Here is a 21,801-nt window from a genome sequence, read left to right on the forward strand (position 1 = left end):
TATCAAAAAAAGATTGATACATACCTCTCCATTATCAAAAACAAATAAAAATGGGGAACTTCCCTGGTGGTCGAGTGGTTAAGAATCCGCCTTCCAGGGCTTCCCTGGTGGTGCAGTGGTTGAGAGTCCACCTGCCGACGCAGGGGACACGGTTTCGTGCCCTGGTCCGGGAAGATACCACGTGCCGCGGAGCGGCTAGGCCCGTGAGCCATGGCCGCTGAGCCTGCGCGTCCGGAGCCTGTGCTCCGCAACTGGAGGGGCCACGGCAGTGAGAGGGCTGCGTACAGCAAAAAGGACAAAAAAAAAAAAAAAAGAATCCGCCTTACAATGCAGGGGACACAGGTTCAAACCCTGGTCAGGGAACTAAGATGCCACATGCTGCAGGGCAACTAAACCTGCGCACCACAACTACTGACCCCACACGCTCTGGAGCCTGCATGCCACAATGAGAGAGAAGCCCACACGCTGCAACTAAGACCCAATGCAGCCAAATAAATAAATAAGTATTTTAAAAATAAATAAGTAAAAGTTATTTTTAAAACTATTTGCAGGCTTTTAATACAAATACATTGTTCATAGTATTTTATACAATCCTCTGAAGTTCGTGGCCTCAACAGGAGTCTGTACCTTTCACCACCTAATTCCACTCTTTGTAAATATACCACAAGGAAATAACAGAAAGGGAAAAATAATTTACCCAAAAGTTTTCATGTAGCTTTACTATAAGAGAAAATTTGGAGACTAAATATAAAATACAGGAGAATATGAAGTCAATTATTTTGTATCAATATAATGAAAAACCTTAAACCTATCAAAGGTGACAAGAATTTGAGCTACGTAAATACATGAAACTAAGTACACACTGACATAGATTAGAAGAAATTTCAAGTATCAATTAAGACTCTTTCACAGTTGGACGTGACAGAAAAGCCAACCCAAACTGGCTTAAAGCGAAAAGGAAATCAATTAGCTGGCAGAAACGAAAACTTTAAAAGACAAAGGGGACTTCCTTGGTGGCCCAGTGGATAAGACTCCACACTCCCCATGCAGGGGGCCCAGGTTCAATCCCTGGTCAGGGAACCAGATCCCACATGCATGCCGCAACTAAGAGTTCGTATGCCATGACTCAGGAGCCCGCAAGCTGCAACTAAGGAGCCCTCCTGCTCAAATAAGACCCAGAGCAACCAAATAAATAAATAAATAGTATAAAAATTAAAAATAAAATAAAAGACACAAAAATCACCTTGATGGATCACAGATATAATGAAAACACAAACCAGTAAAAACTTTTAGAAGAAAACAAGGAGAAAAATCTAGGGGACCCTGGAATTGGTTTTGAATTTTTAGATACAACATCAAAAGCACAATCCATGAAAGAAAAAATTGATTCCTTGTGTTTTACTAAAACTAAAAACTTGTGCTCTATCAAGCAACACTTATCTGATAAAGGACTTGTAACTAAAATATATACAGAACTGTTAAAACTCAACAATAAGAAAAAAAATTATAAAATAGGCAAACATTGTGAACAGACATCTCATCAAAGAAGACATATAGATGGCAAGTAAGTATATGATCATTGGTCATTAGGGAATTAAAACAACAGTGAGATGTAATTACATCCAGTTAGACTGGCTACAGGTAAAAAATAAGAAACACCGAATGCTGACAAGGGTGCAAAGCAACAGGGAGTCTCGCTCTCTGCTTGCTGGTGGGAACACAAAGTGGTGCAGCTGCTTTGGAAGACAGTCTGGCAGTTCCTTACAAAGCTAAACATAGTCTCACCACGTGATCCAGCAATCCCATTGCTAAGTAAGTGTTTACCAAATTGAGTTGAAAACATACCCATGCAAAAGCCTTATAGAAGTTTCTTTTTCAGAATTGCCAAAAACCGCAAGACACTAAGATGATTAGGTAAACAGTTATGATCCAACCATACGACGGAAGGTTATTCAGTGATAAAATAAATGAGCACTCCAAGCCATGAAACGACATGGAGGAACCCTCAGTGCCTACTGACACGTGAAAGAAGCCAGTCTGCAAAGGCAACACACTGTGTGGTTCCAGCTCTAGGCCTTTCAGGAGAAGGCACAACTATGGAGACAGTAAGAGATCAGTGGAGCCAGGGTCTCAGGGAGAGAAAAGTGGGGAGTGTGTCGGTGAAGCACAGGGACATTTAGAGGGGTGAACCTGTTCTGTATGATACTGTCATGTGGGTACACGGCCTTACCAAGTTGTCGAAGCCTGTAGACTTCACAGCACAAAGAGGAAACCCTGATGTATACAATTTCAAAAAATCATTTAGGGAACTTATCTAGGAAACAGACACAGACTCACAGACATAGAGAACAGACTGTGGCTGCCAAGGGGGTGGGGGTATAGGGGAGGAATGGACTGGGAGGGTGGGGTCAGCAGGTGCAAACTATTACATACAGGATGGGTCAACAACAAGGACCTGCCGTAGAGCACAGGGAACTATATTCAATACCCTGTGATGAACCATCATGGAAAAGAATATAAAAAAGAATATATATGCATATGTATAACTGAATCACTTTGCTGTAAAGCAAAAATCAACACAACATTGTAGATCAGCTATACTTCAATAAAATAAATTTTAAAAAAATCATTTAGGAGTTTAGGGAATTCCAGGACAATTCAGACAGTGACAGGAGAATCTAACTGCATTACAGGTGTATGAAGCAGCCTCACTGGAGGGGCTGGGGAAATGTCCCGACCCAAGTAACTTTGGAAACGAGCAGAGCCTGTAAGCCCAAGGGCAAGAGGACGTCAAGGAAGCGCCGTACTCTGGTTGATAAGGTTTTCTCCCCTGGAGAACTGGTTAACGATTCTGATACGTGTATACACATATACTGAAAATTAAACAATTAAGTGAACGGATGGCAACGGGTGGGAGCCAGGCTTCTCATGATTGGAGGGGAATTTACAGATGAGCAAGCGGCATGCTTAAAAATAGGCTTGTGGTTTTAAAATATAAAGGAAATGAGATTAAACGTGGTTTATTTCTTACAGACATCACAATTAGTCATATTCTATTTAACTACACTTTTTTAAACTGAAGTATAGTTGATTTACAATGTTGTGTTAGTTTCAGGTATACAGCAAAGGGATTCAGTTATACACACACATAATTGCACACACACACACACACACACCCCACCCAAATCACTTAAAGCAAGCTGAAGGAACAAGATGCCAGCCGACAATTTTACTGAGCTTACTACACGTCCTGCTCAATCAAATTTTTATCAACCAAATATGTCAAAGCGTATAAAAATGCAAGAAACTTAAATCAGTAATAATGAAAATTTGATCACAAGTATACTTTTTATCAACATCGGAGCAGCCCCCATTACACAAAACATAAACTTTATGATACAAAAATATTCCTTTGTGGAAGTTAGCTCAGATGTCGTGAGAACGGGAACAGCTGTTCACGGCAGCTTGGTGTCGACGCCCAGACTGAGTGCATAAGAGTAACAGAATCGTGTAAAATAAACATGTTTCTTTCGTTCTCATGTCCATTGTCACGTGAGCATCATATAGGTGAGGGGTAAAGAAAGCTTAACTCTCCTTGTGAAAGACACTCAAAAGCCCTTTACCTGTAAAAACCATCCGCCTCCCCACTGTGGTCGGTACTGGCTCTTGAAAGGATACACCTGCCATGGTTGTAGCTGTGCTACTGGATTTTCTTTCTCAGCTTCCTCACACCAGTTTATCTGCACCAGAAACAGCCAAAGACTCTGCTGTCTCTCCTCTCCCTGTCTGTGACCCGAACTAGGTGGTTGCTAGGGACTCTTTATGACAGGAAGGCAGGGTGTTCCTTCTAACAGCTCAGTGTTCCAGCCTCCAGGAACAGACAAGACACAGCTGTAGCATCCCCAGGAGCGGCATCCAGTCTTTTCCTTACCTGTCAACATCAAGTCCAGAAGAGACCTGTTCAGGTTCTGGATCTAGAGCAGCCGTACGTCCCCACAGACCTGGCAGCCTCAGTCAACACTGTCTTCCAACATATCCCAAGGAATGTTCTGCAGAGGGCTGTCACTGCACAAACCGAACAGACAAAAATCACAAACCACGGTTAGAGGCATTTGAGAAGCGCTGGCTAGACAAAATACAATTAGAAATTATATTTTAAATGAATAAGATCATTGTTTATGCATTTTTCCCAGCCCCGTATTTCAACACGTCCTTAAACACAATCTGTACCTTGGTCATATTAATCTATCTGTGGTTCCCATCACGTGTGATGCTCTTTCGTTCCTCTGAGCCTTTACCCATTCATTTGCTCTTCCGATAATGTTCTTATGTGAATATTTCTGTCCTCTGAGAGTCAGAGCCCGTGCCTCCTCTCCAAGGAGGCTGCCTGCAGACACAGCTGACCACTGGCTCCTTCCCGCCCCTTTAACTTCTACGGCGTCTTGTTTATACCTACCTGTTAAACTGCTACCACGTTGTTTCAATTGTCTCTTTTGTCCGCCTCCCTACTAGAATCTCACTCCCAGTTCAGGGGAAAAGCATCTTTATTCATATTTCAATTTCCAGAGACTGTCATGCAATAGATGCTTAAGAAATGTTTGTGAGATGAATAAATGAACTAACAGCTAATCCCAGCCTGCCCAGAAATATAATATTGACCACCTGATAATCCATGGAATATAGATTCTAACAGCAATTTTGAATTCAACCTTAAATATATGGAGTTCTTTACTGAAAACGTAATGCCTTTTGTTTGTTGAGAGAAATTACAGTAAAAACACTCTACATTAACTATGAAGAGGGTTGCTAGCCTGGTGGCAAAGGGATATAACCCCCAAGTCCCCCTCCAAGGAAAGACTTGTGCCCCAGCTGCAGGAAATACCATCAGTAGACAGCCTGCAGCTGTCAGCTCCTTCAGGGGCTGCTTTAGCTGCAGCGGGCTGTGTCCCTCTCGTGGTGTCTCTCTCTGAGGCAAGCCCTCTCGGGGCAGCATGGTCAGAAGACTCAGTAAGGTGAGGGGATAAAGTCCAGATGTTTCCACCTGCCATGGGACCATTTTTCACCCGGTGAGCGGAGGCTTTGTTGAGCCCTCACCACAGTTCGGCTTCTTCCTCTGCCCAATCCTGCTTCAGTCTCTTTCTGTTCACAGGCATAGATCCCAAATAACCATCTTGCCCCCCACCAACTCCTGGAGGGCATGACTTGTGGCGGCCAGACAGCACAGATGTGTAACAGAGAAGAGCAAACCTGCTTCCGCATCAGGTCTATCCCTGTAGCTCTAAGCCTTGTGCTCTGTTGCCTGTGCTGAGTCCTGCGGGTTCTGCACCTTGTGAAACAATGTTTCCTCTAGCCTGAAATATACAGGAGAGCCTATTCTGAAGGCTCTGACCTTTAAGGGTAAAACACTTTTCCATTCATACAGAGATAAAATGTTGCAGAACAGAGAATAACAGTTGTGAACAAAGGATTCCGGCACCAAGACGTTTCCAACAATCAGCCACGCCCACTCCCATTTTAGTATAAAAGCAGCCTGACTGCTAAGTTGGGGCAGGTGGTTTTTGGGGACACTAGTCCCCCATCTTCTCTGGCTTCCTGAACAAAATCTCTATTCCTTGCCCCAACACCTTGTGTCCCGATTTCTTGGCCTGTTGTGTGGCGAGCGGTACGACCTTGGACTGGGTAACACGTCCAGTCGCAAACGTGTTACACAGGAAGGCTTCTTGTTTTACCCCTCAACCCTCTAACCAGAAGCTGATTCTACTCCCCCAGCATGGGCAAGTCTACTGGTCTTCTTTGATCTGCCCTGCGTGGCACTCTTCTTTACCTCTGCAGTGTCAGAAGCTTTCCTACCCTTTCTGGGGTTAACCAGTTCTTGTTACTATGGTCGAGGGCTCTCCAGCCCCAGCCTTAGGCTTCTCTCTGAAATTTCCCTATTTGTGTCCTCAGAACTACCACTTTCCAAGTGTGAAACCTCCTACTGGAAGTCAGGGGCCTGCCCCTTTGGTTTCTCACTGCAGTTTTTGTGATGCGGAGAGAGAAGGACGGAGGAACCTGAGTGACAAAAAGAAATTCTTTAGTAAAATAAGCAGGAAATAAAGATCTCGCTTTTCGCCCAGGACCTCCCCTTAACCCATCCTGAGGAACGCAGGCTTCCACTTTGCCTCAGAGACTGTTACAAACTTTTCAATCTGTTGTGGGCTTAGGGTCAGTGATTCTGATGGCAAAAGGCTGGAGGGAAGGGAAAAATAGAGGAGAAAAAATCAGAGTTAGTTCTTTGGGACATCTTTCCACCGACTCAGTACATGTTTAGGTTCATTTGTTTAGTTTTGTTTCATTTTTTAGGGATTAAAAAATTCTTGTGTAATTAAGTAAAATATTTACATGGTTTCAAAGTAAAATTCTTAAAATAAGTGATATTTACAGAAGTCTAGCTTTTATCTTTGTCATCTACATCTTGTTACTTCTTTCTCCTTATAGGAAAACTTGTAAAAACTAAAAGAAAAATATATTTATAATCATATCCTCCCCTTTCTCAGAAAAAGAGTAGCAAACTAAACACGTGTTCTTCCACCTTCCCTTTATTCAACGAGACCTCTATTAATGGTTATATGGGCTGTTTCCAATCTTTTGCTCTTATAAAATGTACTATAAAATATAGGTTTCTGCAAACATGTTCTCATTTATTTTGCAGTACATCTTTGGGATAGATTCCTAGAAGTGTCATTCCTGGACCAGAGGGTAAGGCATATATACGTTAGCTTGATACTGCCAAATTCCCCCCCGCCATAGGGCTGTACCATTTTGTTGTCCAACCAGCAATGTCAGAGAATGCCTATTTCCACATGACCCCACCCACAGAGTATGTTGTCAAACTTCTGGATTTACGACAGGTAAGAACTGGTCAAACAGTAATCGGCATTCCTCTCCCATCAGCGAGACGGAACATCCTTTCGTATATTTAGGAGCTATTTGCATGATTTTCTAAGACCTTCTGGTCATCCCTCTTGTGTAATTTACTACCAGGAGCCGAGCTTTGTCTACTTTTACAAGAATGAGCTAACATTCCAAAGAAGGACAACAGACACACCAACAGAGAATCACAGTAAAGTGTCAGAAGGGCAGTGATGGCTACGGGAATACATTTAACACCTAGTTTGTTCCTGGAGACATGGGGACAGAGGGGAGGGTCACCTGCCGTTCCTGGGACAGAGGCGAGGCTCTCGTCTGAACTGTGTCTCAAAGAATGATGAGGACCCAGGCAAGGGATGGGAGGTTGGGGGATGGCGTGGGCGGAAAGGGCATTTGGAACAAAGAGGACAGCTTGAGCAAACGGCCCAGAGGGGAGACACAGCCCACAGAACTGTACATGGCAGAAAGACAAGTTCAGCATTGCTGACGGTCATGGCTAAGAGGGGAGAGGGGAGAGGAGGCCTAAGGGGCTCGTCCAGGCATGCCAGGAGCAGGGACTCTATTCTGTAGGCATCGGGGACCCCTGAAGGTTCAAACAGGCAGAGACTGGTCAGTCTTGGGTTTAAATGGAAGATGCCTGGCTGGGTGGAGACCGAATTGAGGAGAAGAGCCTGGGGACGGGGGTCCAGGCAAGTACAGGTGAGGCCAAGGCAGAGGTGATGGGAGCGGAGAAGAGATGCATTCGGGAAACACGCTGAATCTAGGTGGTAAGGAATCAGGAGGACCCCGGTTATCCAGCCTGGGTGACCGTGAGTAGTAGGGTCACAAAATAAAACACGGAAAACAAGAGAAAGAGAGAAAACCAAGGCCAGTAGGTAAAGCGATGGTGTTAACTCGGTGTGGAGCTGACAGGATAACCAAGCAGTTAAAATGAAGCCCATATTGTCATCAGAAGTTGCGACAGCTTCTGAACTCATTAGAGGGGATTAACGACGATCTCCTGTGGCCAGCAGATGCTCTTCAATTAGAGAAAATCCCTATTGTTTATGAATCAGCCGCAACCTCCTCTGATGAAGCTCAGGGTTTACTGCTCGGCACAAATGAAACGTTGGCTATTGTCTTGCTTTGCTAATGTAACAGTTACTTGAGAGTTGAAAACTGCTTCACGGTGCAGCTGTGCAGGCCAGTGTCCAGTGCTCAGGCGCTGCAAAAACGCCTGTTCCAGTGTTTGGGAACGCATCCAGCTACACAGTTAATGATGGAAAGTGATACAAACTAGAAACTCCCATGATGCGGCAACGGAACCTATCTCCAGGTGAATATAGGGTCAGTACTTGCTAAAATTAATGCTCAAATACCCTATTACTAAGCACACTTTGCAAACTGGGGAGCTTTGCCACCCCTATACCGGTAAATCTTTCTTTATACTTTTAAGCGCCAAATAATTTTAGGTCCTTTCCCTACATTCCTGTTTTTAGGCAACAATCTGGAAAACTCACGGAATAGAGATACAGACCTGGCTTCAAATCCCAACAGTCTTCTGTGTAACACTGGCAAGTTGATTTTCTGTAAAATGAGAATAATTGTGCCTCCCTCCCTATAGGGCAAAGGGAATAACGTATATAAAATGCTTGTCACAATACCTGACACACTATGTAGTATGTATGCAGTAAATATTCTCTGTAATATTAGTCTCATCACCTCCCCCTTACCTTGGCCTCTCCCCGTTCTTCCCTTAGAAAATACATGTGACTAATATACATTTAAAGTGTGACCATCATGGACCTCAAGATTATCATATTAAGTGAAATAAGTCAGACAGAAAAGACAAATATCATATGATACCACTTATACGCAGAATCTTAAAAGTTGACACAAATGAACTTATTTACAAAACAGAAAAAGACTCACAGACATAGAAAACAAACAAAAGGGGATAGTAGGAGTGGGGGGAAGGGGGGAGGGATAAATTAGGAGTTTGGAATTAACAGATACAAACTACTATATATAAAATAGGTAAACAATAAGGACCTATTGTATAGCACAGGGAACTCTACTCAATATCATGTAATAACCTATAATGGAAAAGAATCTGAAAAAGAATATATATTATATATATATAAATGCATAACTCAATCACTGCTGTACACTTGAAACTAACACATTATAAGTATGTATATGCATAGCTGATTCACTTTGTTATACAGCAGAAAGTAACACACCATTGTAAAGCAATTATATTCCAATAAAGATGTTTAAAAAAAACCCTATACTTCAATAAAATAAATAAATAATGAAAATAAGTAAATAAAACAATAAAGTGTGACCATCATAACCTTTCTTTTTATATTTGGGCTTTCAAGACCAGCTCACGAAAGTGTCTGTATTCTTCATCTTACTCATGTAGCTAGAATTCGGGTAAGTTGGCACCAGAGATGCTATTCCCTGCCCGTCCAGTCAACCTGACCTCCCACGGTTGTAGTTAATATAATTAGGGATTATAGTATACATGCCTTTTCTATAAAAACACCGTTTAGAAAATTAAAACCACAACACATTAGAATTGCCATCCCCTAACTGCTATACTCTACATGGAGAAACAATAAATAATTAAAGCAAGTGCTTTAGCAACCATAGGGTGATACCTTACAAATGTGTGAACTGTTATTGTGATAAGGGACCGTAGCTACTCCTGAGACAGAGCCCCTCGGCTTCCGCTCGAGCAATCTGATCGTGGGAGAGGCCAGCTGAGGGGCTAAGCCACGGCGCAGGGGCGCCGGAGGAAGAGCCAGGACGAATCCACCCGCCTGGTCTTCAATTCAGGGTGCTCTTCTCCCTGCTCCACCTTGTACAAGAATCTGTCGTCTCTTTTTCTCGTGCGTGGCACTGTGGATGTCAACAGCCCTTGCAGTTCTGCTCTAATGGTTTATGCGGTCTTCCTTCTGCCACTAGTTCAACTTTCTGGTGAAGACTTTTTCACTGAGCAGTGAACAAATATCACTGGACACTTACTGCATGCCAGATACTGTGCAAAACACTTTCTCCAAAGTTGTTTTTTTTTTAACATCTTTATTGGAGTATAATTGCTTTACAATGGTGTGTTAGTTTCTGCTTTATAACAAAGTGAATCAGTTATACATATACATATGTTCCCATATCTCTTCCCTCTTGCGTCTCCCTCCCTCCCACCCTCCGTATCCCACCCCTCTAGATGGTCACAAAGCACCGAGCTGATCTCCCTGTGCTATGCGGCTGCTTCCCACTAGCTATCTATTTTACATTTGATAGTGTATATATGTCCATGCCTCTCTCTCACTCCAAAGTTTTTTCACTGTCTGCACAACAGTGCTATGACACAAAATTATTATCCCTGGTTTATTGTGGAGGTCGGTGTGTTCCAGAGAGTTTAGTGTCAAAGTCTGGTCCAATTGTGCATAACAGAGAATGTGGGGTTCCAAATCTGGTTAATTATTTCTGAGTTGTAGAAATGAAATCTAAGTTTGATCTTCAATAGACATATTTGTCTCCCGTGATAAACCATAATGGAAAAGAATATGAAAAAGAATGTATATATAGGTACCACTGAATCACGTCGCTGTACAGCAGAAATTAACACAACATTGTAAATCACCTATACTTCAATAAAATTTTTTTAAAAAGCACAATATAAGGATTTCAAATGAAAAATAAATAAACATATTTATCAGAATTATGAATATGGTTACTTTGAATATGAGTGAAATTCTCCCATCTGGGTGCTATTGCAGCTTCTCAGCCTGTAACAGTAGCATTCCCTCCTAAATGTTCCTGGCAAATACCCTTCCCATCTTTGCCTTTAAGACAATCAACCCCCTTCCAAAGTTCTCTTCTTCCCCTTCCACCAGCACAGGTCTCCAGAGGTCCTCAAATGCCCACACTTCCTTCTCTGCGCTCCTACAGGCTTTACGTTTTACCTTGGCTCTTGTGCAGATCATTTTTGTGCAAGCAGGCGTCCCTCTCCACAGTGGCCCCGGCCAAAGTGGGATTCTACTCTTCCCTCCCCAGCAACGTCAACCACTGGTGGGCTCCTGGCTGCCATGCCATTCTCTGTACCGCCACTCAGACCCAGACTCCTGGATGCAGGGGGAAGGAAACGAGTCCCTTCCTCTATGACATGTTCCCTTGGAAGGCCGCCAACAGACTTTCTTGGGCCCCAAAGAGCAACACAATCTGGGGTGACAGCTCTTCTGATGACTTCAGAGCACACTACTGACTGGGTGGGTTTTGGGGGGGCGGCACTGTGATTTGGAGACTCCTCCAGCCCCCCTGGTCTTTTGTCGAATCCAGGGCATTGCCGTACTTAATCTTTCCTCCTGCCGGGACAAATCTACTGTAGAAAATTCCCTCCATCAGCACCCTCCCTCCACCCAGCTCCATTTTTCCTATCCTTCATCCAGTTCGCCAGTTATTTTCCTGAGAAAGTCGCAGCTCCCTTTGAAAACACTGAACGCAATGACCAGGCAGCAGCAGAGGGTGGTTTCCCCAGAGCACAGCCAGGAACCAACCTTTCTTACCTTCCCGAGCAAATGTATTTCTATAATGGACTGTAAGTACTTATACTTACTGGGGGGAAAGCAATGAAATATCATCGAGAGTATGTGTGCTTCCACAGGTTCTTCTAAACCTGGACAAATGTCTGAAGCTCAGCGTCTTACTTTCATCTAGTTTCCGGAGACTAAGCATCATTTACAGCAGTTCTACAATCCAAGATTCGTTTCAACGTCTGAACTTTTTTTTTTTTTTTTTTGTGGTATGCGGGCCTCTCACTGTTGTGGCCTCTCGCGTTGCGGAGCACAGGCTCCGGACATGCAGGCTCAGCGGCCATGGCTCACGGGCCCAGCCGCTCCGCGGCATGTGGGATCTTCCCAGACCGGGGCACGAACCCGTGTTCCCTGCATCGGCAGGCGGACTCTCAACCACTGCGCCACCAGGGAAGCCCCAATGTCTGACCTTTGATGTTGAAAAAGTCGACGTAGCTTCTTAGTATTTGCCAATCATTTGCCCTGACACAGAAAGAGCATTCAAATGTATGGATCCTCAAAGAGGGTCTGATAATTAGAAACAATCTAAAAATAGCATGTTACTGAGCCATAAAAAAGAATGAAATAATGCCATTTGCAGCAACCTGGATGGACACAGATATTATCATACTGAGTGAAGTAAGCCAGACAAAGACAAATATCCTATGACATCACTTATACGTGGAATTAAAAAAAAAAAGATTCAATTGAACTTATTTACAAAAGAGAAACAGACTCACAGCCATAGAAAACAAATTTATGGTTACCAAAGGGGAACCATGGGGGAAGTGATAAATTAGGAGATTGGGATTAACAGATACATGCTACTATATACAAAATAGATAAACAACAGGGACCTACAGTATAGCACAGAGAACGATATTTAATATCCTGTAATAAACCATAATGGAAAAGAATATAAAAAAGAACATATATATGTGTAACTGAATCACTTTGCTGTACACTTGAAACACTGTATAAATCAAATATACTTCAATAAAAAAGTTTTTTAATAATAAAAATAGCTGTTATCTCTCACTTGAAATGGATTATACACTGGTTTATAGTACAAGTGTTTGGTATAGTCTTAAGAAAAAACCCTACTTCTTTGAAAAACTTCATTTTTTAGCAAATCCCATTTAGATGTCAATGGGAAAATAACTTTTCTTCTTATATATTTTATTAGGATTTTTAGCTTAACCTTTTTATTAAACTCTAATGTAACACTTAAAAATGTTCTTTAAAATGTCTAGGAACAGTTTGAGCGGAGAAGGATGACAGCATCTAGGAAAGGACACGTGGTGGGTTTGGGAACTCCTTGTGGTAGAAGCTGAACCCAACCCCAAATTTACTCCCACACACCCTAGATGGGAGAAGCTGGAACACCACCAAACTAAAATGCCCTGTGTCAAGGAAAATGAAAGTTGTGGTGAGGAGTGGGTCTGGGGGCTCTTGGACTAGAGGAAACAACAACAAGCTGGAAGAGAAGGCTTTTTAGTCTGGGAGGCCAGTGAGGGCGGGGCGCACGCGCCCAGAAGGGCAGTGGTGATGCTTCCACGTGCTTGGTTGTCCGAGAAACTGGTGAAGTCTGATTTCAGTAAAATGACTCGTTTCAATTTTAAGTTGTTTATTGTCTGTGCTTGGCTGTAGTTCCATTCGGCAGCCTGTGTTGGTGGCCTTTGGGGGAAGTTGAAGAAAGCAGGACAGGGCCCTTTGTAGAGCAAAACTCAGCAGGAAATGCACCTCAGGCTGCAGAGGAGGGGTAATTCCAGAGAGACAAGACAAATGGGAAAGTAAACCTTCAGGGTGTCCTCTGAAATCTTGAGAGAAGGATGTCCACAACCTGAGGGAAAGGGGTTTTATTGGGGCATTTTATTTTATTTAAATGTTTTATTGTATTAATTTATTCAATTCGTAATTTATAATTTTAATAAATTAATTTTATTTTAATTTATAAATTAAAACTTATAAACTTATAATTTATGATAAATAACATTAATTTATCTAAATAAAGGCCTTTTATTTTATGTATCTAAAGACATTTTACTGGGGGTACTGAAGTAACCGCTGAGCCCAGAAGGCTGACAAGCCTGAGGATTTGGGGTACAGACACCCCATAGTAACATGTAGCAATAACCCAAATCAAATGGCAGGCCAAAAATAACTAACATATTTTAAAATAATTTGTTTTATTACTATAAAAAGTTTAAGTAATCAGGGAATTGATTATTTAGTCATCAGGTGTTTTAATCTCAACTTTATAAAATATACCAAAGCGAGAGTATTTTTAAGTTGATGAAATCACAGATACATTATTTATTTTGCGTGATTCACAGTTTCTTAATATAAGCTGAAATCAATTATACTTCAATAAAAAAATAAAGTAAAATAAAATTTAAAAAAAATACATAAGCTGGGGACTTCCCTGGTGGTCCAGTGGTTAAGACTGCGCTTCCACTGCAGGGGGCGTGGGTTCAATCCCTGGTCACAGAACTAAGATCCTGCATGCCATGTGTCATGGCCAAAAAATAAATAAACAATTTGAAAAAAGAAAAATACATAAGCTGAAAACCATGCTTACAGCAGCCTGCACTAGAGTTTCTTGTACTTTATAATTTTGGGGCCATTTCAGGTGAGGAAGGGGAAGCCCTGAGGGTGAGGCCCGAAGGGGTGTATGAAGCAGAGATGGTTTAAACTGTCCCACAGAAGAAGTAAAGGAATGTGTGAGGGGAGCCCAAAAAGGGACAGGGCGGGAGGTGGGGGGAGAGACGTGGGCTAGAGAAGGTGGAAGCTGGATAGGGACAAACAGGCTATTAGCTCTGATGCTGCATAACAAACGACCCCAAAACTTAATGGCTTAAAGCAACAACTATTTAGTATCTTGCTGTTTCTGTGGTCAGGAACCTGGGAGCTGCCTGGCTGGGTGCCTCTGGTTCAAGGTCTCCCAGGAGGTTGCCATGAAGGTGTCAGCTGAGGCTGAGGTCTCAGGTGAAGACTTGGTGTTAAAGAGTACGGTTCAGGGCAGGATTTGGTTCCTCAAGGGCTCCGGGGCCGTGTTTGTTGCCTCTTCACGTGGCAGTTGGCTCTTTCCAGATGGACCACAAGACAGAGGGAGCACCCAAGACAGGGACCACAGCCACTGTGCCACCCACTCTTATAGGTGACATCCCATCCCTCTGCCACATTCTATCTGCTAGAAACGGGTCACTAAGCCCAGCCACCCTGAAGGGTAGGGCACTCCACAAGGGTACGAATACCAAGGGCTGGGAGACTGACTCACCGCTGAAGAGGTGGGGTGAGGTGGGCGTGGGAGGGCAGGGGTTGGTGGGTAGAGAGTTGAAAGTTATCCAGACTTGGATATTTGCTTGTCTCACTCTTTCATTCCTGTACTTTCTGGGGCCTTCTGGAGCCTTCCACTTTTAGTGACCGGGATCCTATCAGTCCTGTTAGACCACTAGTATTCTGGAACCTGCCATTTAGAAACGCTAGCAACATCACTCATGTTTTTCTAAAGCAAGCATCAATTCTTGTACATTTTAATTTAAAATTTTTTAATTTTATTGGAGTATAGTTGATTTACAATGTTGTGTTAGTTTCAGGTGTACAGCTAAAGTAATTGTTTAAGAGCTATAAAAAGTAGGTTGTTACTATTGACCAACTAAGTAATCAACTCCTAAATAACTCCAAATACACACTAAAAGTTATTTAATTCTAATAAGGAAGGAACCTCCCCCAATATATAGATACATACATGCACGTATTTATGTCTAAAACCATTTGCTCATCTATTTAAGCAATATTTTTCTTCCTTAACTGTATAGTTTAAAAATTCCTTCTGATCTTCTCCAAAATTTACACTAGACTTTAAAATTGAAAAGCATTCTTCTGATTCCTGCCTTGTTCCAGGACTTGACGGATTGCATTTTTATCTGCCAATGCTTATCATCCATTCCTAGGCAGCCTCCATCAGCGATCTGTCTTGGTCTCTTTAACATGTCACAGAGTCACATTACAACAGACTCTTGGTAATCTGAAAAATACGAAGATGCTCCTAGATAACTAAAAATCCTGGTGAGAAGTCCCTGCATCTGCCAGACAAGCCCTGCAGGAAAAACCAGGGTGGAGCCCACGTGGACAGGAAGGGCGTTTAAAGCACAGTGTGCCCGCCCTGCTACGGGATGTTCTGTGATTTTTGTCCTCCTTTTTTTGAGGTTTGCATGATCCGAAATAAGTTAAAACGTACAAGAGAGGGTTTCACACGTGAGAACCATGATATGACAGCACGTCATAGAGAAACGAACAAAGAGGAAAAGTAAAAGTCCTGCAATTCCCAACACGTGGGCAAGATGCTGCTGACCCGTTGGTGTGCTTACCTTGCAGCACAGACGCTTGTTCTTCTTAAACTGATGTTTGTGGTCCAGAGAGGAACTGCTGTTCCTTCTCTTCCACTCCCCGCCCCCCCCAACCCCGACCCCGAACTGGCTCAGGTCACCCTCGGACATCCTCCTCCATCCGCCAGAGCGTGGTGTTGGAGGACAGACCTGGCCTCTGTCTCAGACGGGAGAGATGCCCGTCCCATCTGAGCCGGAAGGGGCGGGAGGGATGCTCCCCGGTGAGCGCGGACGCCAGCAGATGCCCAAGTGCAAGTTCAGGGCGGCGCGTCCTTGCGCTGCTCCTCCAGAGCGGGCTTCCTACGCAGGGCATCCCAAACGCCCTGTTCCCTGGAGAGGGTCCTAAAGGAGTTCCATCTGCAGTGTTGGGCTTTCTCTTCTTGTCCTTAACCAAGCTCAGAGCCGACTTCCCTTCCGCAGGCATTTCTGAGCCACGTTCAGGCAGACAAGGGGAGGGGGCGCCCCCAGCCTCCCCCCCAATTAAACCTGCAGAAGGACCCTCACTGAGAATGCCTTAGGTTTGCTTATGAGGATACTGTCAAAGAAGTTTGCTTACAATAACTAATAGTTTTAAGAACTGAGACAATCACACCCGAAACTAACACAACATTGTAAATCAACTATACTTCAATTAAAAAAAGAACTGAGATAATTTACCAGATGATAAAGAGTTCAAGACATTATTTAATGTCAGAATATAAAACATAAGCTTTTAGGTTGAAATACAAGATTCGAATTCCTTAAAACATAGATGTCAAAAGTTTACTGCTCATTATACTTATAAAAAATTATCCGGGCTTCCCTGGTGGCGCAGTGGTTGAGAGTCCACCTGCCGATGCAGGGGACACCGGTTCGTGCCCCGGTCCGGGAAGATCCCACATGCCGCGGAGCGGCTGGGCCCGTGAGCCATGGCCGCTGAGCCTGCGCATCCGGAGCCTGTGCTCCGCAACGGGAGAGGCCACAACAGTGAGAGGCCCGTGTACCGCAAAACACAAAACAACCAAACAAAAACAAACAAACAAAATATTATCCATCACGAATTTTCACAGAAAGAAAATACAACAGTTTTCTAATGTAACTTTTTTTAAAATGATAGGGATTTCTGAAAAAAAACCACTGTCAAGAAAGATAAAGTAACATCAATTTGTCATATCTCAATGGAGTCTACATTCAACACAGATTAGCTTTAAAAAACAAAAAACAAGAAGGCACAGCTGGACCTGTTAAGCTTTTTGTTTCTGTGTTTTCTTTCACTACACACAAAAGTCTCGGGCATTTTTGATTTCCTGAAAGCACCACAATAAATAGCTTTGAAAATCGCTGAGATGATGTAAGAAAGAAGCTTGAAAATGTATAGATAATATCGAGATTCAGAGAGATTGATTAAAGAATGGAATGCAGACCAAGTGATTTTAAACAGTCACTAAATTTGATCCCAACTTAGGATTTTCAGTCAACTTTCCTTGAAGGTATTTATTCTTTAGAATGTTTTGAATTTTTATGATTCTTTGGGAATACTGGTCACCTGTTCTCAATTTTTTATATTAGGTCAGGATCTACTTAAAAATGAGTTAAAAGCCACATGAATTTTGTGTCTGTCTGGAAAATAGGGTCTGACTTCCACAGATGCCCTGGAGATCGCAAATATATACTGCATTACAGCCCTGTTATTTTAGCTGTCACAGAAGAGACAAAAGTAGATTTAACGTTGGAGAAACCTTGGTAGGAAATGTGCATTGGGGTATAGGCTACTTCTGACTCCTAGGATTAAAGCTTCTTGGTGAAAGAAGACAGTCTTTTGATAACATATCAATTAACGTAGACGTTATTTTAAAAACTGTGCCTTGCTGAAAGATGTCCCTTGGTATCAGCACATCAGCTTTTTTTGACTCAGCTGGGAAGGCAGTGAAAATAAAGTTAACAGTGGCATTAATCAAGCCTATTTTTTTTTAAACCTCTCTTAATTTTGGCAGCATCTGGATTTCATTCTTCTTACTGGGTTAGCGCTACCATTGCTCTGTTTTATGTTTTGACCATCTGTGCTTACTGGTAACCCCGGCAGGCTTGAGAAGTGGCAGACAGGTGTGACTACCTAACTTAAGTGTTGGCCTGGTGAGTGGGAGAGAGAAGTGATCGCATTTTTAATAGATAAAATATGTTTGCAATTCATGGCAGTGTGAGGACAATAATCAAAACAAAGATGGGTGGTGAAAAGAGACATGTGAGTTAGGAGCAAGGATCACTGTGTATAAGTCATTGAAACCTCCAGCCCAGACTCAGCCTTAAGATCACATAAGTATAAATTTACTGTTTAAAATCTTAAAGAGGCTTCCAAGAAAATGCTCTTCTTTGAATTTTCTTGCAGAAACATAAAACCAACTGGCTGTATAACAGGGTAGCAAGAGTTTTAGTAAATGTAGCTTGAATTATGTTCAGATGAATGCAAAGTGCTATGTTTTCTGGAAAAGGCTTTTCTTTTTTTTTTTTGCTTGAAACTGTTAGATTTGAGATGGGCTTTTGCGGGGGGGGAGCTTTGTCCTTGCACAACTAATACCAGTAGACTATAAGCTGCTCAAAAAAAAAAGATTACCTCTAGCATTTCCCTGCTTCCCCCCCAGGGTACACAATAGGAGCTAAGAAATATTGTTGCCTGAATGACTAAAGTGTCACATTCAAAAACACTTTCATTACCAAATGCAGAGCAGAGACCATTTACACCGTGGCTATTTCCAAAATCTATTGCTGCTAATTAATGAAATCTTATCTGCCATGAGATGTAACATCTATTTAGAATGATGCAAAGAGAATATCTTTCTTTTATTGTCATTTTTATTCCACCATTTGTTTGTTTCCATAACAGCAAGAACATCGGCTTTGGATTCATTACTCAGGTTCTTCTCCCAGCCAAGCAAAGCCGTAGGCAGTGTCGGCAGAGGTGTGTTAAGCCCTAGCCCCCCCTGTGTGCCAGGAGACAGCAGACCACCGAGCGCTTCTCGCCACGTCTTTGTGGCCTCTTCCTCGCTATTTCATTGCTGTTTGATATGTACTGAGTGTGTCAGCTCCATCCTTTCATTTCCTGTCTCAGGGGCGGTGCTTTGCCGGGAGCTTCCTCACCCTTCCTCCTCCTTCCCTGCTCCACCCCCTCTAACTACCTGCCACCCAGCTCACCCCCCCAATCAGGATGTTAAAGCCTCCCTGGCCTCCACCTGAGTTCCCAGCGTTTCCCCCAAAGACTGAAAATGACTCAGGTGGAGGGAGAGCAGCAAAAGAGAGGAGGAATCCGGGGCAAACATCCTGACTAGGTGAGTCCACTGGAGAGAAAGGCGTGGGCAGGGGGTGCAGACTCGGGGCATCACCTTTACCCCCTTTACCAGGAGGAACTCCGAGAGGGGCCAGGGACACAGACTGAAGGCAGAAGCCTCCCAGGGGAGTACGCGCAAACACTCACGTACATACACGTACACATGCACAGACATACATATGCACACATGTACACACACACACGTACATACACATATGTACGCACATACATGCGTGCGCACAGGCATACACACATATGCATGCGCACACATACATAGGCACACATGAAAACACATACAGGCACACGTGCAGGCATAAACACACATGCACATGTGCACACATGCATGCGTGTGTACATACACACACACATACACACACACACATCTTCTGCACATAATAAAGGGTCTATCTACCCAGTGCCACAGACTGTAAGTACGCATTTGTATGGGTAAAGCAGACTGAAAATGGGGCTGAGGACTGGGCTCCTCCACTTTCTAAACGTGTAACCTTGCAGATGTAAGCCTCGACCTTCCTTTGGTGTGGGTTGGGTGATGTTGCCGTCCGTCCCCACAGGGTTGTCATGAGGATCATTTGTTTTTTAACTATTCGAGTGAAGGTACCGAGTCCATGCAGAACGGCAGAACTGCGTGGCTGCCCAAACATTTTGTTGGTCATTCTGTGGTGTTAAGTGTTATCTGCTGTACGCTCCCTCTTTTAAAAATACAAACAGACGTGGATGGATCATTAATATATTGATTTCTGAGTTCGTAATAGCACCTAGAAGGACACGAGGATGGCCAGGACCCGGGACCCAGCACTTCGCATCCGTGGGTTCACCTGGCCCACACGTCCCCCTTCAGGTTCCCTCCAGGGATCTAGCATCGTTCCCGAAAGCTCCAGGTGTGCTTTGTTTCTGAGTTCCTCTCCACTCCCCACTGCTTAGAGCCATTCCTGGGAGACCTGGACAGGCTCTCCCTGCCCCGGGCTCGTTCTCAACAGACTAAAGCCGTGCATGGTACAGGAGCAAAGCCAGCAGAGATTTACCCCCCTCCCTCCTCCTTCCCTCCTTCCTCTTTTCTTTCTTTTCTTTGATTTGAAACAGATCCGTACTGTAGCCATTCTTATTCCAGTTTATCACCATGTCCGCTCAACTCCTACTCTAAAATTTGTATAATAATGATCCACTCTCACTCCCATCCCTCCCCCATCTCACAGCGATGCGGAAATGCAGCCCTAACTCCTGACGATCCCGAGACCCCAGGGATCCTGTTTCCAGGCTCCACAGGCCCGTCTGGCTGGCACTGTCCCCTCACTCCGGACCACAAGCAGCCTGTTCCTCTTCTGCTGACACCCCTCTCTCTCCAGTCCACTTCCCCACACACAGATGCCTTCTCCCCTAACCTGCCTGCATGCACTGCGAACAGAAAGCAGCGTGTTTGACATTCTTTACTGAAAGGTAGGCAGTTACAGAGGGACCTTACACACATCGTGGGAAACCACTGGAGACTTGGGTTCTGAAAACCTGGTATGTGGAGCACAGAGGCCGCCCACTTCTCAGCGCTGCGCCCGCTCGCCTCTGTCCTTGTCCAGCTGAGTGGCTGAATCCCCAGACCCTCCTGGCTTCTCGCTGGAGGCCCTGACGTCTTTCCTGGTCTGGTTCCCTGGCCCCTCCCACCCTGCCCTCATCACTCCTCCAGAAAATGCTTCACACCATAATAATCTCTACAGCAGCTGCCCTGCCAGCAATGGAGTCAGCATTTTTAATCCTTCGAGACGACACTGGACACCCTGCACCAACCATCGCGATTTAACTTCTTCCCCAGGTCCAAGGCTTCCCCAAGAAAATCTGCAGGACTGAAAAGGCCTATCGAAGCCTCTCCCACCCCACAGAGTTTGAGTTTGCCGGATGGCCACATTTACAGCCATCAGAAGCGTGGGGCTCTGGGGTCAAAGCGTCTGAATGCTTTCCTACTTCAGGAGCAATGCCCTTTGACCTCCTTAAGGAAGGGCGCATCACCAGGGGTTCGTGAAGGATTCAGCTGGGAGACAAGCGTTAGAGCCCCGAGGCGCGTGTGCTGGCAGGAGGAATGACAAGATGTGGGTGTCCGTGATGTTTGGTGCCACCACCTGACCCCCTCCCTTCTTCCCTTTGAGGACTTCCAAAGGCCACGCGAAACTGCACCATATGAAGAAAGCTTTCGTCCTTGTAGTTTCTGTTGCCACAAGGAATAAAAACAGTTCTCGGAGGGTAAGCTTTATACGGTAAGCGTCAGTGTCAACTGTGTTCTGACCAGATTCAGAAGTTCAGGTGGGTACCCGGGAAGGAGGGGTCTCTCCCTTCCTGAGCACCGAGCATTTTTCAAGCCAAGGATAAAGAAAGCTTGCTCTGCAGAGGCTAGCTTCCAGCTCCCGATGCGAGTTTATGCCACTGACAGTGACCAATACACTGCTCACACCTGTGTCACAGGGAGGGCCCGCTCGTGTCAGCTTAGATCTCTCCAGCTCACAGAGATAACCCATGTTCCAGCACCTCTCCCTCCCCCTTCCTCATTTCCTTTTTCCCTCCCAGAGGTACGTTGTATTTCATTGTAAAGCACTCAGAGACTGCAGCAATATGCACCGTATAAATAATAAATGGAATG

The 21,801-nt window shown here is 44.0% G+C and overlaps 1 protein-coding gene across 3 annotated transcripts in view; it reads right to left on the reverse strand.

Moving 5' to 3' along the window:
- Positions 1-21,801, reverse strand: part of SPMIP2 (sperm microtubule inner protein 2) — a 159,615-nt gene that overhangs the window by 93,285 nt on the left and 44,529 nt on the right. For 2 of the 3 annotated variants that reach the window (XM_060011948.1, XM_060011947.1), the window contains exon 1: positions 3,624-3,782. In XM_060011948.1, coding sequence (XP_059867931.1) covers positions 3,624-3,687 — 64 coding nt within the window. In that variant the 5' untranslated portion in view covers positions 3,688-3,782. Of the gene's footprint in view, positions 1-3,623; positions 3,783-3,931; positions 4,066-21,801 lie in introns of those variants that run through there. The other variant, XR_009519478.1, reaches the window with a different exon arrangement.

The sequence above is a fragment of the Delphinus delphis genome, chromosome 5 (assembly GCF_949987515.2).
Source record: "Delphinus delphis chromosome 5, mDelDel1.2, whole genome shotgun sequence".
Taxonomy (NCBI): domain Eukaryota; kingdom Metazoa; phylum Chordata; class Mammalia; order Artiodactyla; family Delphinidae; genus Delphinus; species Delphinus delphis.